The 17006-nt window shown below is 32.7% G+C and overlaps 2 protein-coding genes across 4 annotated transcripts; both read left to right on the forward strand.

Moving 5' to 3' along the window:
• The first annotated feature begins 4088 nt into the window (after positions 1-4088).
• LOC107870127 lies at positions 4089-9326 on the forward strand. Of its 2 annotated transcripts, none has more exons than XM_016716555.2 (5): positions 4089-4368; positions 4512-5513; positions 5682-6995; positions 7939-8053; positions 8731-9326. In XM_016716555.2, exons 2-5 carry the CDS (start codon positions 4824-4826, stop codon positions 8961-8963), a joined length of 2352 nt encoding a protein of 783 aa, XP_016572041.2. In that variant the 5' UTR covers positions 4089-4368; positions 4512-4823; the 3' UTR covers positions 8964-9326. The 2 variants fall into 2 exon arrangements, with proteins under 2 accessions (XP_016572041.2, XP_016572040.2); XM_016716554.2 differs by having other exon boundaries at positions 4154-4368; positions 8728-9326.
• A 2860-nt stretch (positions 9327-12186) lies between these two features.
• LOC107870126 lies at positions 12187-16773 on the forward strand. 2 transcript variants are annotated; one of them, XM_047393898.1, is made up of 5 exons: positions 12187-12369; positions 13100-14417; positions 14516-14562; positions 14642-15986; positions 16053-16773. In XM_047393898.1, exons 4-5 carry the CDS (start codon positions 15675-15677, stop codon positions 16542-16544), a joined length of 804 nt encoding a protein of 267 aa, XP_047249854.1. In that variant the 5' UTR covers positions 12187-12369; positions 13100-14417; positions 14516-14562; positions 14642-15674; the 3' UTR covers positions 16545-16773. The 2 variants fall into 2 exon arrangements, with proteins under 2 accessions (XP_047249854.1, XP_016572038.2); XM_016716552.2 differs by having other exon boundaries at positions 12194-12369; positions 13100-14562.
• The last annotated feature ends 233 nt before the right edge of the window (positions 16774-17006 follow it).

The raw sequence follows: 17006 nt of genomic DNA on the forward strand, positions 1-17006 counted from the left end.
AATTGAGAAACGGAGAAACATTGTCACAATTACTTGCTGGCCTGAACTAGTAGCACAAGGTTAACTTGATTGTTGACACGTTTTATGAATTGAAAACCACAAGTTGGAATAAATAGGATATCTGAATTGCCATAATAAAGTTATTGGAAAATTTTAGTAGCTCAATTGGTTGGTTATCTGAATTTCACTTTATTGATGAGAGTTTAATTTTTCATATCGCAATCCCCTTCCCGTTTTTCTTTCTCTTACTCCCAACTTTTTCTAAAGCAATTAAAAAACCTCATACTGAAATCATATATAGTGTACATTTATTTATAATTTATTTTAGATTATATGTTTCATCTTTTAAATGTGACATTAAAAAGCCAAAAACATATTCGCCAGGCAAAAGTTTATATGTTTTTTAATCATAATATAACACGAGATATCTATGTTTTACTGGGCACAAGAAGTTATGTTATTTAATTCTTATAAATATTTCTGCTGTCGAAAGTATAAGTTCAGTTCATAATCAATAAGTTATATTTTACGAGACATAATTTAATTTCTACCGAACTTATGTTAGTAGAGGAAAAATTTTAGTTTCAGAATCTACAAATTATGCTACAAAAAATACATGCGCTTAACTTAGTTTCTACAAAACTTATATGAAGAAAGATAAAATTTCTCTAAACTCATGCCTAGCTATATTAGGTCATAGAAATACTATGCAAATTATGTCGAATAACTTAATATCTATAAAATCTATGCTATTCTCTCGCTAAGGTGAATTTATGGAAAAATGATTCGATGAATCCTTGTACTATGTCCGTTTTGTAATATGGATACTCCTATTTACATGTTTGTCATCTAGACCCTTGAACCCATTAAAAAATAATATTTTAAACCCTTTGACCGTTGACCAGGCCTATGTGGCATTCAAAGGCTGACTAAGACGAGGCGCATGCAGACACGTGCGCGCCAAGAGTGCGAGTGGGGGTCAATTTTTGATCAATTTTATATTAAAATAATTTTAAAAAATTAAAAATAATATTAAAATTAAAAAATAAAAAATAGCCTTTTTTCCCTCCATTATTTTTAATTAAAAAAATATTTTTCAAAATTTAAAATAATAATTTTTTTCTTTTAAAAGAACCCCTTCCCAAATCCCCTCCTCCGTCCAGCCTCAACCCCTCCCCACTCCCCACCCCCCCTCCCCCGTCCAGCCACCCCACCCCACCCTTCACCCCCGTCCCCCTGTCCAGCTATGACTGTCATAGCCATCATCATTAACGTCCACCACCCCCACAGCTAGGGATGTTCATGATTTGGTTAAAAATCAAATCGAACTGCGAACCAAACCAAACCGATTAAAAAAATCGACATTTGGTTAGGTTTGGTTTGGTTTGATTACAAATTTTTAAAACAGATACTTATGTGTTTTGGTTTTGATTTTACTCTAAAATAACCTATAAAATAACCAAACCGAACCGATAAATTTTTTCTTTTATATGTATATATATATATATATTTATATATATATATATATATATCACATACGTATGCATATATAAATTATTTATATATTATTCATAAATAAAATATAAATATTTTTTATATTTTAATCATGAATTTAACTTTAGTCATAACACTTTTAGTCATATGTCTCCATCTAAGTGATGGTACGTTATGAGATTCTATATGATTTTCACACTTTGAATGACAAATGATACTAATTGTAAAAATTATCTTGTTGTCTATGAGATTTTATAGGTGAGTTTTATTAGACTATAGATAATCACTAGTTTTGAACTTTCTTTTTGGTTCCTATTAAGCAAAAAATTTGTGTGTTTACCTTTTAGGGAGTTTATCATATCATTCTCTTATATTTAGTTTCTAAATACATTTATGGAAGCGTTCATATGGTGTTGTTCATGGCGTTGCCTAAGTTTCTAAATACATTTGTAGAAGCGTTCATATGGCATTGTCTAAGTATAACACTAAATTGACATATTAGTTTCAAGGTTGAGGAATAACAGCCGGTTGACATCTCATGTGTTGGGTTGAATTTTTTTTAAGAAAAATTTCAACTTTTATCATTAACTAAAGTTATAAACCAAAAAATCAAACCAAACCGAACTAAACCGACAAGAATCAAACCGACAGTTTTTTTTTGTGTTGGTTTGGTTTAGTTTTAGAAATTTTATAAACGACTAAGTTGGTTTGGTTATGATATTGACCAATAACCGACCCAAACTGACCCATGAACACCCCTACCCACAGCTCTCTTCGTCCCCCCACCCCCACAACCATGGTTGCCATGGCCATCACCATCACCATCACCATATAAATACATCTCTCTTCATCTTCTTTTTCTTCATCATCATATATGACAGGGATTTGTGGACAATCCCTGAAGAGGGTCTTTGCTTCAGATTTTTTTTTTTTTTGATTAAGTCTTTGCTGTGGTTGATATTGTTGTTGTTGTTCATTGTAAAAAAAAAAAATGTTGTTGTTTTACTTTTTAAATTTTTTCTTTATTCACTTTCTCAATTTAAATTTTTCATTTTGTTTAGGATTAATTTTGTAACTTTTACAAATTGTTAAAGATATTTAAATAAAAAATAAAAATTCATCATGTTTGTGTATGTGAATTTATAGTTAAAACTTTAAATTAATTGAAGAGAAACTTCAATTATTTGGAATAAATTTGATGTTTAATTAAATTTATTGTGTTTGTGTATTAGAATTCATAGTTTAAAAATTTAAATTAAAAATTTATTGTTTTTGTGTATTAGAATTTCTACTATTTATAAAAATAATTTATTTAATTAAATTTATTTTAATATTTAATTTTAATCTTTTCATTTTTTTGAATTAAAATTTAAATTTGAAATCTTTTCATATTTTTGGGATTAAAATTTAAATTTGAAATCTTTTCATATTTTTTTTGGGATTAAAATTTAAATTTGAATTGAAAGTGAGTGATAGTGGATATTGAAAAATTAGTGAATTTCATGAATTAAGCTTGAAAAAACTTAAAGTTTTTGTGAATTTGTTGAAGATATTCAAATTTAAAAATCGAAAATTCATTATGTTTGTATATATGAATTTATAGTTAAAAATTTAAATTAGTTGGAGAAGAATTTTAATTATTTGGAATGAATTTGATATTTAATTTGTGAGCAAAATAAAAACATGATTATTTAATTTTATATACAATTTATAATTTTTTTATTTAATTAAATTTATTTTAATATTTAATTTCTTATGTATCATTTTAAAAATGACATGGAATTTAATGTAATACCTGAAAATGACGTGGAAGCAGACGTGACAGACGTGGAATCTGGCATGACAGCTGACGTGGTAAGAGTGTGTTACACTCACAAAAAAGTGTTTAAAATATTGTTTTTAGTGGATTCAAAGGTTCAAGTGACAAACATCTAAGTAGAAGTGTTTTCGACATAGTACAAGAGTCCACTGAACCATTTTCCCTTAAATTTATATCAAATTTGATTGATGGTATAAATTTATCCCACAACTAATTCATATCATCAACCAAACATGATATAAATATAATACCAAATTTAGTCTTTGGATATTCTATCTTATCCCATTCAGCATGAGATTATTTCATATAACCTCCCATATGGTATAAATTAGTTCACGAATTATGATCTAAAGATAAGATAAAAATACTTTGATTCATAAATTTTCATTTAGAAAATAATAAAGATTATCATATTTAAAAATATAAATTACTATTATAAATTAAAAATTAGTACTGTATTTGAGATAATAAAGTGGGCAAATTTCAAAACGGGCCCAACTTTAGATCTGGTCATCAAGTTCAAACCCGCCAAAAAATTTGGTGTGAACATTAGAAAATAGAGGGAAAACAAAAGGGCAAAGTAAAAAAGCAAAAACAAAAACAAAAAGGACTCTGGTACTATAAACTCTATATATGGTGTGTCAGTCTCTGTATCTTCGTGTGGGTTCCACCCAAATAAACAATAAAATATCTCAGATAGTATTCACAATTCACATAAACATTTGAGGTCAAATTACTATATCTCAAACACCAAAACAGGGTCAAAAATAATATTTCAAAAACTTATAGGACTCAAGTTGAAAAGTTACAAACTTATAACATAGAGAAAAAGAAAGTGAATTGTTCAAAAACCCTAAAATTTTTAATCGTAAACTCCTTCTCTCCTTAACGCCGACGCCTAAATTTTCCACCATCGTCGATCTAACCCTCCCCCCCCAACAATATAACCCCACCGCCTCTCTCTTTCTCTCTCTAAACTTTCACTTTCTCTGTCTACACTTTCTCTCTTCTTCTTCTTCTCTGGAACTTTCACTTTTACGAACGATCGGTTACAGGTATATTTATTCCCTTTTTAGTTTAATTATTTTTTTCTTAACAAAGATTGATATTTTTGGGTACCTTTTGGATATGCTGAAATGGGTTTTTGTTTTCTTGGCGTTTTATTAATTATTTTTTGTTTTTTTGGGAATCGGTGCAGTTTGCAGTTTTGATGAATTTATGGGGCGGATGGAAGTGAAGGCGTTTGAATCTAATTATTACTGAAGTGGGTTTTCAATTTTGTATGTGTTTGGAGTTGAGAAAAAAAATTCTTGAAAATTGAAGTGAAAAAAAATGAAAATTGGATTTTTGGTATTTATTGAATGTGTAAAGAAAGTAACTTTATAGTTGAGTGTGTGAGAACTTGTTGGTAAGAGTCTGTGTTAGTTGAGTTTTGGCTGTAAGAGTAGTTATACGAAGGGAAAAAATTGGGTCGAGGGCAGGGGTACTGCCTATTGAGGTGCGTGGACTGATGCCTTCAGTGGGTGGGATGAGAAGGACTACAAGGGTATTTGGGGCAAGGGTTTTGAGGTCAGGAAGGAGGTTGCTGAGTCCAGGTGATGGTGAGGTTAAGCGGGCGAAACATGGTGATGAGTGGATTGGACTTCTTGACAATGTAGGTGGTGGTGGTGGTGGTGTTGATGCTACCACTAAGTGTAAGAAAAACGGGTGGGTTAAGAAGGATTGTGGTCCGACGCAAGAAGTTGAACAAACGGATATTGATATAGATAGGAAGGCTGTGGATGAACTGGAGGTACCGGAGGCACGTGTGGTGGAGAACGTTAGTCCCGATAGTAATGTAGTTCGGAGGTGGGGAGCTGTATATACGAGGAAGAGGAAAAGGGGGGACTTGATAAGGAACAATACCGAGGAAGGTCGTGTGTTAACAGAGGTTAGGAGGTTTGGCAAGCACTTTGTAAGGAAGAAAAAAGTTAGATCAGCTTATTCTAAGGATACGGATAATTCTGAAGATGGCGAAGTTTCAACTGATAATGTTATTGTAAATACATCATATGGAAGTGGTTATTGGGTTTCCTGCCTTTTGAATTGTATTTTAATGTACTTAAGGAGGTCGACTGTTAGCTTGCAGCAAATCTTTGGATTCATCAACTCAGACCCCCTGAAAAGCGTTTATTCGCTGCACGGAGTCCTCCTCCTTCAGGTATTATTTAATTGCGAGCACTTGACCAGACGTTCATTCAGTCCAGTTTTGTAATTATTAGGCCTTGACCTTTATTTTCTTCCCATTCTTTTTTTGTTTGTTTGATGTCTTGATTTTAGGGAGTTTGTTGCTTACGTTGTTGTTTGTTTGCCTGTTTGTGTAATGTAGGATCAGACTCTCACCGAAATCAAAACTGGAGCTTGTGTTATCTCTGGCGTCAGGTGTTCAGTTCCTGTTTTTTCTCTGGACTTTTCTACAGTCCCCTGTTGCTTTATATATCTGCACGCAAGCTTGCTTCTCAGATTTGTTGCCATGTCCTCTGCTTTAGTCACGTATGCTAAAGTTGCCATTGATGAAGTTACGGTGACTAATGACGTGGAGATTGTATCTTGCCTCACCCCTGTGAATAATCAGTCTGGATTGAATGTAGTAACATCTGAAGTATGTGATTCCAAAAAGATTGAAGTGATGAACCAAACTGTTGGTCTTCCTAAATTAGCTGCCCGATACTTGCAGCCAAGGAATCGGAATATCCAGAAGAGGAGAAGCTCATTGAGGTCAATGAGAGGCAGACATTCTTCCTTTGCCACACAGAATGCCAATGGTGTTTTGACTTCTGACAGGTTGAGATTCAGACGCGAGGGCCTTCGATTTTCCTCTCGGGCATCTCAGTATGAGCTTAGGAGTTCACGACAGAAGGCTTCTACACCAAGTGTCAAAGAACTAAAGTCTGCTTTGGCGGCATTAACACAGGATATAGATGCAATGAGCTGTTCGGCAAACATAATGGTTATTGAACCTGACAGGTGTTACAGGGAAGAAGGCGCCGTTATTACTATGGAACTTTCTGCTGCAAAACAATGGATTCTAGCAGTGAAGATAGGTGGTGTAAGGAGATTTGATCTTACTGCTGAAAAAGTTATGAGACCATGTAGCTCCAACCGTGTAACTCATGACATAATATGGGTTGGGGATAGTGGTTGGAAGCTAGAGTTTCCAGATAGGCAAGACTGGATGATTTTCAAGGAACTTTACAAAGAATGTTCTGATCGCAATGCACAGCCCCCTGCGGTGAGCATCATTCCTGTTCCTGGTGTACGTGAAGTATCAGGCTATGCTGAGAGCAATCCTCCCAAGTTTGCCCGTCCAGTTTCATACATCACCGTTAAACATGATGAACTAGCAAGGGCATTAGCAAGGAAGACAGCTAACTATGACATGGATTGTGATGATGAGGAGTGGCTGAGGAGCTTTAATGATCAGTCTAGTCTGGAAAATAATCACCTTTCAGTTGAGAGCTTTGAGTTGCTGATTGATACTTTTGAGAAAGGCTTCTATTGTAATCCAGATGATTACTCTGAGGAGAAAGCTGCTATTAGTAGTTGCCTGAATAAGGAAAAAAAAGAGTTTGTAGAGGCTGTGTATAGTTATTGGTTCAAAAAGAGGAATCAAAGCCGGTCTTCCCTGATTAAAATTTTCCAGGTAAAAGTGATATGCTTCAATAGAAGCATTTTCCTTACCAATGATATATTTGGAAACAATTGTATTATAAATCTTGAATCGAAAAGTAGTAGTAAAATTGTTTATACACTTGTGTCTTCTGACTACTGTCAATTTCTTTCTGCGCGGAGTATAATTTTCTGTTTTATTCTCCCAAAAGAAGTTGACATACACCCTCATCTCTCCTAGGTAAAGAAATTTGCAGAGAAGTCACAAAAACTTCTTTTGTTCTGTAGTGTGGTTGTGTGATCTAGACGACCAATTGTTTTCATCATTTCTCATCATTTTCGATGAAAGAGAAACTGCACTGCCAATTGGGATGAATTAATATGCCCCTTTGGTGTTATAATGGTGGATAATTGTAACAAGTGACTAAGAGATTTGCATCCAGATTCTGTCTTGAGGATGTGATGGGTTGTAATATGAAGAGTTGGTCTCCAATCTGAAGCTTAGTGGTAAGGACCAGTTGGGGGTTTGAGTCACTGAGGAGCAAACTTGAAAGGACTACTGTTGGGCTCGTGGGTTGGGTATGAACATGATAACTATATTAAAAAGGAGCATTTTCGTTAACTGGTGCTGATTGGATGTAACTGGTTTTCGAACTAGCAAAAGAATATACAAGATGCCTTATTGATTGCCCTTATAAACCCTAATCAATTCTGAAGTCTATACAAGAAATTTTCAGCTGCAATATTAATACAGTAATTTTTAGGGTATTGCAAAATTCATTTCTTATTAAAAAATAGAAAAGAATTGGACTTAGCGGTGACATTTCCTTTTCATTAAACAGAAAAATCTTGTATTTTCTTTTTTCACATATTCTTTTTCAGTATTCTGGTCAGATTTAATATCCTACAATTGTCGGTCCATGGTTTTCTACATCATATTATGGCTATCTGAAGTTGACCATAATCTTTTCTGACAGTGTTACCAGCCAAGAAGAACTCAAGTGATCCTAAAGTCTGTTTTCCGGAAGAAGAGGTCTTTCAAACGGCAAGGAAGCCAAGCTGGAAGAGGCAAACAGCGGCCTTTCCTACAAGGTTTGTATTTAATGCGTTTTATATCAGAATTCTTGTCCTAATCTGAGATCTGTACTGCGTGTTTACTCCTAGACTCTTACAAGAAGCTGAGAATGGAAGTTGAAATTACCTAATAGTAAGTTAAGAAAGATTATATTAGAGTGATGCAATGCTGTGCAATAGAAAATGGCTTGGTTTGTCAATGGCCTGTTTTAAACCTGCCAATGTGAATGCTTGCAGCTTAACTAGTCTAGTGTGGCTCTGCTTGTTTCATTTGTTTTCAAGTTCTGGGGCTTTGTCTTCAAGCTCTGCCCACTTGTCTCAATTTTTTTTGATTGGTAAAGCTCTCTTCTCAAGTTATTAAAATAGCCCTTTGTGCGTTTGATAGGGGAATTGATTTGATTTGTGTTCACTATAAACAAAGATTTGGTACTGGTCTTTGGTATGTATGTGTGTATCAACAAAGGTTTTGTGCTGGACCTATGGCTGTCACACAATGTTATATTTTTCGAAGTTGTTAGTATTTTTGTTTATTAAAATATTTGCATGTAAGCATGTTGAACTTGCATAAAACACTAGGTTTTGTGATTTTCTGGGTTTTATCTCTGATAGGTTGACCTTACAACATATGTCATCCATTTGTAGCTTGATGTTTTCTGCTCTGTTGAAAACTAATATGAAATTCTAATGAGCAGCAGTTGTTACTGAGAAAGATGCTTTACAGCAACAGAAGGCGGTACTGAAGGTGAAAGAAGCAAAAGCTGCTGCAAGCAAGTCGGAGGATTTGGCAGTTAGGATGAGACAGAAGGCGCAGCAGCTGATGGAGAACGCTGATCTAGCAACTTACAAAGCAATGATGGCACTTAGGATAGCTGAAGCAGCTAAGATTGCTAAGTCTACAGAAGCTGTTGCGCCCTTTTTCGTAGGTTAGAAGTGTTTTCTTTGGTGTTTCAAAGAAATTCAGGTTGAAATGGCCAATTTTTCCCCTTATTGAAATCGGAGGAAAGACAGCCTCATAATGGCCTTTTTTAGAGAAGCCTGTGGAGGTCTCAAAAATCTTTGACAGGATTTTTATATGTAACTTGTGTATAGATTCTAATGGGCTGTACATTCTGTATCATTATTTCTTTAGATGTTAGCTTAGATTTGTACTAGGGAAAAAAGGGTTTCAAAAAGCACAGCAAAGTATACAAGATTTTGAGCATCGTACATAGCAGACTCCGTAAATAATGGTGCATGTCTTGCTTTCTTCGAGCCTGTGTGAGATTGTTTGTCAAAAAGAATGTTTCTTTTTCTATTTCACAGCTCTATAATTTCAATATCTTACATGGTACATGAGACTGCAAGGTTCAAGTCTTTTTAACTTTTTAAATTAGCATGTCAAGTCAAACTAAAACAAATAAATTGAAACAGAAGGAATAATTTTACTTTCTCAGAAGACAATTAGGCATTTTTATGTGAAGATTAACATTGTTTTGCTATTTGGTCGGCTTATGTTATTTTGTTAAGAATAGGGTAATATTATTTTAATCTTTTGTCGTCTATGCTTCATGCTTTAACAGAATGAAGGGAGGACGTGATAATTCTTTTGTAGACCCTTGTGTTTTTTAGTTATTAGGACCTATTTGGCCGCAAATAGTGTTTGGTCACACAGTTTGTCATTATTTGATAATTTTTTTTTTCAAATTTTCAAATATTACTATTTGGGTCAAATTCTATTTTTAGGAACACATGGTGAAACTTCACCCAAAAATGACTTGTCAAAAATATTTAAAAATCTATGGCCAAACGTTGGCTTAGAGTGATCACGCGCAACTCAAAGTTGACTCAAAACGTTTGGACGATATGTCGATGTAATCTTTAATTTGTTATTGATAGATTGAGAAAAAGGTCTGGTCTTGGCTGATATTAAACCAAAGAAGGGTTGTTTTTGCACCTAAACTTGCAGTGTTAACGTATATTTATTTGTACATAAACATACCTCGTGTAGACACAATTATTTAAATATATATATTAAAATATTTAAGTATGATAAATTGATGCGATTTGATGCAGACATGTGATGAAGTAAAATGAGAAGTAGTTCCTCTTATTACTGGCATGTAATCGGACTGAGCTGCTTATTAGTTCAATTACAAAGTTATACACATTTACTTGCACAGGGCTAGATATACAGTATTGTATAAAGCATATACAAAGTATTACACATCATAGACATTTTTTTTCCCAAAATTCAATTACAATTAAAATCCATTTCAATTACAGAAAATACTCAAAAATACTCCTGAGCTATCTGAAATTGCTCAAAAATATCCCTTGTTAGATTTTTACCTCAAAAATACCTTTACGTTAAATATTTGGCTAAAAAATACCCCTTCCTCTAACAGAATTCCACCCATAACGCCACCTGGATAAAAAATGCCACCCAGATATTTCACGTCATTATCCACTCATATAATTCTTTTTAAAAATCCCTCAACCCATTAGCTTAGTAGATGATTCGACCCAACCCAATGGCTAATGACCCAATCCAGCAAGCAACTGAAAAAGATATTATCGATCATTAGCCTTATTTGGAGTAAATTTCCGGAATGATTATCCATGTTTGGGAAGTTGCCTATAAATATCACTTTTGTTTTATTTAAGACAAGAATATCATCCAACTTTTCCTTTTTTTCCTTAAAATATACTTATCATCTCAAAATCTTTCTCTCTCCTATTTGGAATCATTAATTTTTTTTTTTAATAAATGTATAACTTATCAAACTTATTTAATTAAAGTTTTGTCCTAATTCTTTTTTTTTTGTTTAAATTACACATGATATATTAATCATTGAAGATTAATCTAATTACACCAAAAGCTTAGTTTATTTTATTTGATATGTAGTCTTCAAGGTTTCTTTTATTTACTTATTTATTTCACCACTTAATAATAGTTTTAAAATACAAGTACTTATACGAATTAACACAATAATTTTTTTTGTCGTTTATTTTACATACTAAAAATTCTTAAATGTAAAAGAAATAAAACGATGGATTTCATATTTTAGACATTAAGTTTGTTATTTATATGAGAATAAAAGAATAAAATCTCCTTTTTTTTTTAAGGGAAAAAAAATTATATAGTCTTGACATAAATTAAACTTTTTAAGAAATATTAACAAAATGATATCTTCTTCAGTACTATTACAAATGATTTTTTTAAAATATTACTCCATAAATTATTCTTTGCTTTTAATGGATTTAGAATGAAGTACGGATATAAATTAGTGTTTAATTGTATAATAAAATAAAATATAAATATAATGATCACAAAAAAAGTGAAGAAACTAAATTAAAAATAATATTTTTTAAAATAAATTTATGTCTTATCTTACGAATTTAATGATTTATTTATGGGAAATTCCTTGTAAAAAATCTGCAAAAAAAAATCATCTTTTCACTATATATTTACCAAAAGTTATCTTGCATAAAAATTGCAAGTAATCTATATCCAAATTAAAATTTTCAGGTAATAATACATAGTAATTTTTTTTTATTGAATTTTGTTTGACAACAAAAAAATCGTAGGTTTGCCATCAATACTTTTAAATAACAAATTATATTATTTTATTCTCTATTACTCTATAATTGAAGGAAATATAATATCTTTGGATTATATTAATCCAAATATTCTTTTGTATAATTTCAAAAGCAGATTTTATTCTTTTATTCTCATGTAAATAACAGATTTAGTGTCTAAAATATGAAATCCTTCGTTTTATTTCTTTTAGATTTTAAGAATCTTTAATATATAAAATAAATAATAAAAAAAATTAAATGAGTACCAAATTTTATAAGTACTTGAATTTTAAATATTATTAAGTGGTGAAATAAATAAGTTAATAAAAGAAACTTGTACATATCAAATAAAATAATTTAAGTTTTTGGTGTAATTAAATTAATCTTCAATGATTAGTACATAATATGTATTTTTTTTAGAAAAAAAATTAGGATAAAATTTTAGTTAAATAAGTTTGATAAGTTAAATAGATTTATTTATCAACAAAAAGAAAGAAATTTTAATGATATAAATTTCAAGTAGGAGAGAGAGAGAGAGAGGAGGTTTTTGAGTTGTTATATATTTTAAGGAAAATAGAAAGAGTTAGTGATATTCTTGTTCTAAACGAAACAAAAATGGTATTTGTACCTAATTTTTCAGGTGACTTGGCTTAAAATCTCCCCCCAAAAAGCGGTATATCTAGGGTTTTATCAAAATCGATCTAGTTTTTTTCTGAAATTGGTGAAGAGGCAGCTTGAATTCTTTGGTGTTTAAGTTCGTGACTGAAGCTTCGTCTGTGAGTTCGGCTTAGAGTTTCATCTGTGAATTCTTTCCTCTTTCTAAATTTTGCTTTTAGGTTAGAAATGTTTGAACTTAGGATTTAAAATCTCAAAATCTTGCATGTTCAGTTAACAGCAAAATTTCAGCAATGGTATCATTATTTCGGCATTCCAGATTCGGACATAGGGCAGTTAGAGTTTTGAATTCTTTTTAAAAAATTGTCTTGTATATTATGGTCCTAGTTGGCCATTTCAAATTTACTATTATATTTATGTCATTTTGGATCAAATTAATTCGGACATGAAGATGAGTTAGAGTTTGTCTATTTCTTTAAGAATTGCTCTTGTATATATTGTGGTACTAAGTTTTTTTGTCCGATTATGTGTGATCCTGAATTTTCTTTGTCCGACAGAATTTGCCTTCTATATTTTTTAAATTTGATTATGTGTGTATTGTATTATATTATTCAAGTCTGATTTATGTGATCCCAATGTCCCTTTTCCATTGTTTATTATTGTGATGTTAGTTGAGAGCTCCTTTTTCTCTATTTTTTAAGTGCAAAAAACATGTGGCCAGTGCCCCTTTTCCATTATAAATTTTCTAAAGTACTTACTTTATTGATGAGAGGTTATATGTGTTCATTTTTTTTTTTATTCAAATCTGATTATGTATATATTGTATCAAAATTAAAAAGAAAATTAAATTGTGTGATTCCAAATATGATTTTATGTGTTTATGTTTTTCAGAAAATTAAACATGAAAGATTTGTTTGTCGATCTTATGAGGGTAAATGGATTAAAACCCCCCAACTAGTATATGAAGAGAAATATATTGCTGCTAGGAGAGAGATTGCTTCTGATATGATAGATTACTACAAGATTGAAGATGATTATACCAAGAATTTAGAATTTGTGGCTGTGAAACAACTACTTGTGAAAGGTCCATGTAGGAAAATTTTTTTGGTTGAAGGGTCTGAAGGCATTAAGATACTTCAATCATTATTAAATGAACAGTTTAATGTGATTCATATTTTTGCCGTTGATGATTTTGAAGAACCAATTTCTGCTCCAACTTTATTTCACCATACTGAAGCATACTTTATTGAGTGTGAATATGAAACTGATGCTGAGTCAGAAACTAATTCTGATGATAATGGTGAGTCAAATGATGAAGAGTATAATTCTGGGAAGTTAGAAGTCATTAAGATGCAACAGAATATAAAATTGAATGAGAAACTTGATCACTACAAATAACTTCATCTTCAATGACCTTTAAGGACAAGAAAGAGGCTAAAAGAGTTGTGGATCTGTATGCCCTTGCAAATAAGAAACACTTAGAGTGAAGCAAAGTGACAAAAAAAGATTGAGGTACATATGTGAGGATGTCTGCTCATTTGTCATTTTAGTTTCACTAGATGGTAAGGGTCCAGGATTTAAGGATTTAAGGTTAAAACCTTAATCGAAAAGCACACTTGTGAGGATGCATTTACAAATCCTAGAGCCACCACCACTTTTTTTATCCCAATATTGCAAAGGTAAAGTGCAGAATAATCCCATGTTCAAGATCAAAGATATGAGATAAGACTTGAATGATCAGTTCCATTTGAATTCTAATATCTTACTGTTGAAAAGGGCCAAGAGGATGGTACTTCAAAAAATAGAAGGTAGTTTTTTAGATGAGTACAACAAGTTAGAAGCTTATGCAAATGAGATTAGGTTGAGCAATTTGGGCAATGACGTGGTGATAAATTTATCAAAGGAAGGGTTGGAACAAGGCAAAAGAAAGTTTCTTTGAATCTACATATGTTTTAATGCACTAAAGTTGGGATGGAAAGAAGGGTTGAAACCCTTCATTGGGCTGGATGGAACCTTTTTGAGAGGTCATTGCAAAGGGCAACTAGTTGTGGTTATAGGACAAGATTGTGATAATTGCTTCTATCATTTGGCATGGGCGCTAGTGGATAAGGAAACATCAAGGACCTAGACATGGTTTCTACAACTGCTAGAGAAGTCATTGAATCTGAAAAATAGCAAAAGTGTTACATTTATGTCTGACATGCAGAAGGTAAATTTAAGTTTATGAATTTGTGTTTATTTGAATCATTTTGTCCACTTTTTGTGTCTGTTTATGTCATTGAATATTAATTTATTTTACATGATCAGGGACTGATAGACGCAGTGAAAAATGTCCTTCCTTTAGTCCACCACTGGTACTTTAAGATGTCGTAATTATTTTTTTAATTTCTTGGCTAACTATTCACTTTTAGTGATTTACAAGTATTGTGTTAGGCATGTTGAGGCCAACTGGATGAAGATATTTAGGCCAGGAGAGATGAAAAAACTTCTTTGGTGTGGTGCTTGGAGTACATATGAAGAAGATTTCAAGGACTAGTTGAGTGCACTTAGTGCATTACCAGAAGAAGCTGTCAAAGACTTGTTAAGATTTGAACCAGTGAAATGGTGCAGGGCATATATAGACATTGTTTCCAAAAATCAAATAGTGGATAATAATTTTACTAAGTCTTTTAACTCTTGGGTATTAGAACCATGGGGAAAACCAATCTTGAAGATGCTTGAAGACATAAGAGTTAAGATAATGACTAGGTTGAAAGAGACTAAGTTGCTCGGACTCGGGTGCGGGTGTCCGATACGGGTACAGACCTAGAGGTCCGATTCTTTGCGGTCTCAATTTAAAGATTCGGGGATATTGATCTAGGGATGGATGCGGGTACGGGAATTTGGCAAAAAATAATTTAAATATAGAGTTATAAAACATTAATTAGGAGATATTATATGAAAAACTTTGGAAAAAATATTGTTCAAGAAGAAAATCTTCGAAGGACATAAGAAGAAAAGCAATAATGTAGAAATTTCTATATACAAGATATTCCATTTTCTTCAATTTCACCTTAGCTTTTGCTTTGATAACTAAATTTCTTAAATCTCTCTGGACTTTTCTAGTCGATTTTGGTCAAAGTACCCAAAATCAATTGACCAGATCGGGTATGGAACCCATACCCGCACCCACACCCATGTCGTACCGACACGGGTGCGACACCAAAAGTGAAGAGTCCGAGTAACTTAGGAAAAGATAAGAAAATTGAGGGAAGCCAATGGAAGGATGATTTTAGTCCTAAGTGAATGGAATTGTTCATTGCCCATAAGAAGATAGCTCAATTATGCACTATTAATTTCAATGGTGATTTTGGCTATGAAATAACTGAAAGGTAAAGATAGGCACATAGTGAATTTGGTGGAGAAGAAATGCACTTATAGGTCTTGGCAGTTGACTGAAATTCCCTGCCCTCATGCCATCAAGGCTATGGAGCATAACAAAATGAAACCTGATCTTATGAAGGAAGAAATAAGTATGTGGTATAGTAAGGAAACTTACTTGAAGACATACAAGGCCAAGTTGTTACCTACAAGAGGTGAAAATTTTTGGAATATTTTGCCAGAACATGCAATGGATCCACCAGATTTTGTGAAAACTATTGGAAGACCAAGGACCAAAAGAACAAGAGAAAAAGATACAGCAATTAAAAGAGCAGGAGAATGGGCTCACTCAAGAAAGGGAGCTAGAATGATATGTAGTAAGTGTGGTTCAGTAACACATAATGCAAGGACATGCAAGGTAGCAATTTTAATTGCTATATAGAATGAATAATTACATAAGCTGATTTTATGCAATATATTTCAGTTTGATAAAGAAGAACAAAGGGCAGGATTGAAGAGAAAAAGGGGCAGAACTGAAGAAGAAGAAGAAGAAAAAGTTCAAGAAAAGGTGCAAGAGGACGTGTATGCTGTTAATTGTTCAGGCCCTCCACCAACACAAGAAGATGACGACTATTTAATGTCCACACCTGGACTGCCAGAACAACAGTATGAACCATTTGGTCCTGCCAGAGAGTCTGAAAGTGATCCAGCTTTGAGGCTTCAAACCGTTCCTGAAGACATTACAAGACTATTGGCAAGGCAAACTTCTAGAATGTCATACTCTTCTTGGAGCAGACTGATAGATTTTAGAGGTGATCTTTTCGGAGTAAGTGAGCCTACAGATCTTCCTTATTCATCCACTAAGCTTACTTGGAAAGGAAAAAGAGTTGTCACTAGCAATCAGTTGGAAAATGCAAGAGAGAAGAATCTGGGAAAGTTGAAGGCTATAAAGGCTAGTGGAAAATCCCAAATTTAATATGTTATGACTAGTCCTAAGCATTGAATGCTTTTGGTTTGTTTTTGGCTAAAGTTGATGCAAAACAGAAAAGTGCATCTGTATTTATTTTGGTAAATACAAAACAAAGAATGCTTTTATTTTTGCCGAATTTTGTGAAACATTATTGTGTTGGTGACTACTATATTTTCAGATTCTAACTTACTGTTATGAATGCAATTGCTGAAGTGAAGTTACTGTTTTTATGTTATGCCACTGTTATGAATGCAAGTGTGTTTTCTCAGGCTATGTAGTGGGATTAAGTGTTTGGTGGGTTTTTAATCTAGTGTGTTGTGGTGATGTCGACTTAAGTTGCTGAAGTATTTGCTGGTTCAGAAATGTTGTGGGATGCAGTTACATATTTTGATGATGTATATGCTGGTTCAGAAATATTGTGGGATGCTGGTTAAGAAATGTTGTTCAGAATTCTCAGCAGAGTTCTGT

The sequence above is a fragment of the Capsicum annuum genome, chromosome 7 (assembly GCF_002878395.1).
Source record: "Capsicum annuum cultivar UCD-10X-F1 chromosome 7, UCD10Xv1.1, whole genome shotgun sequence".
Taxonomy (NCBI): Eukaryota; Viridiplantae; Streptophyta; class Magnoliopsida; order Solanales; family Solanaceae; genus Capsicum; species Capsicum annuum.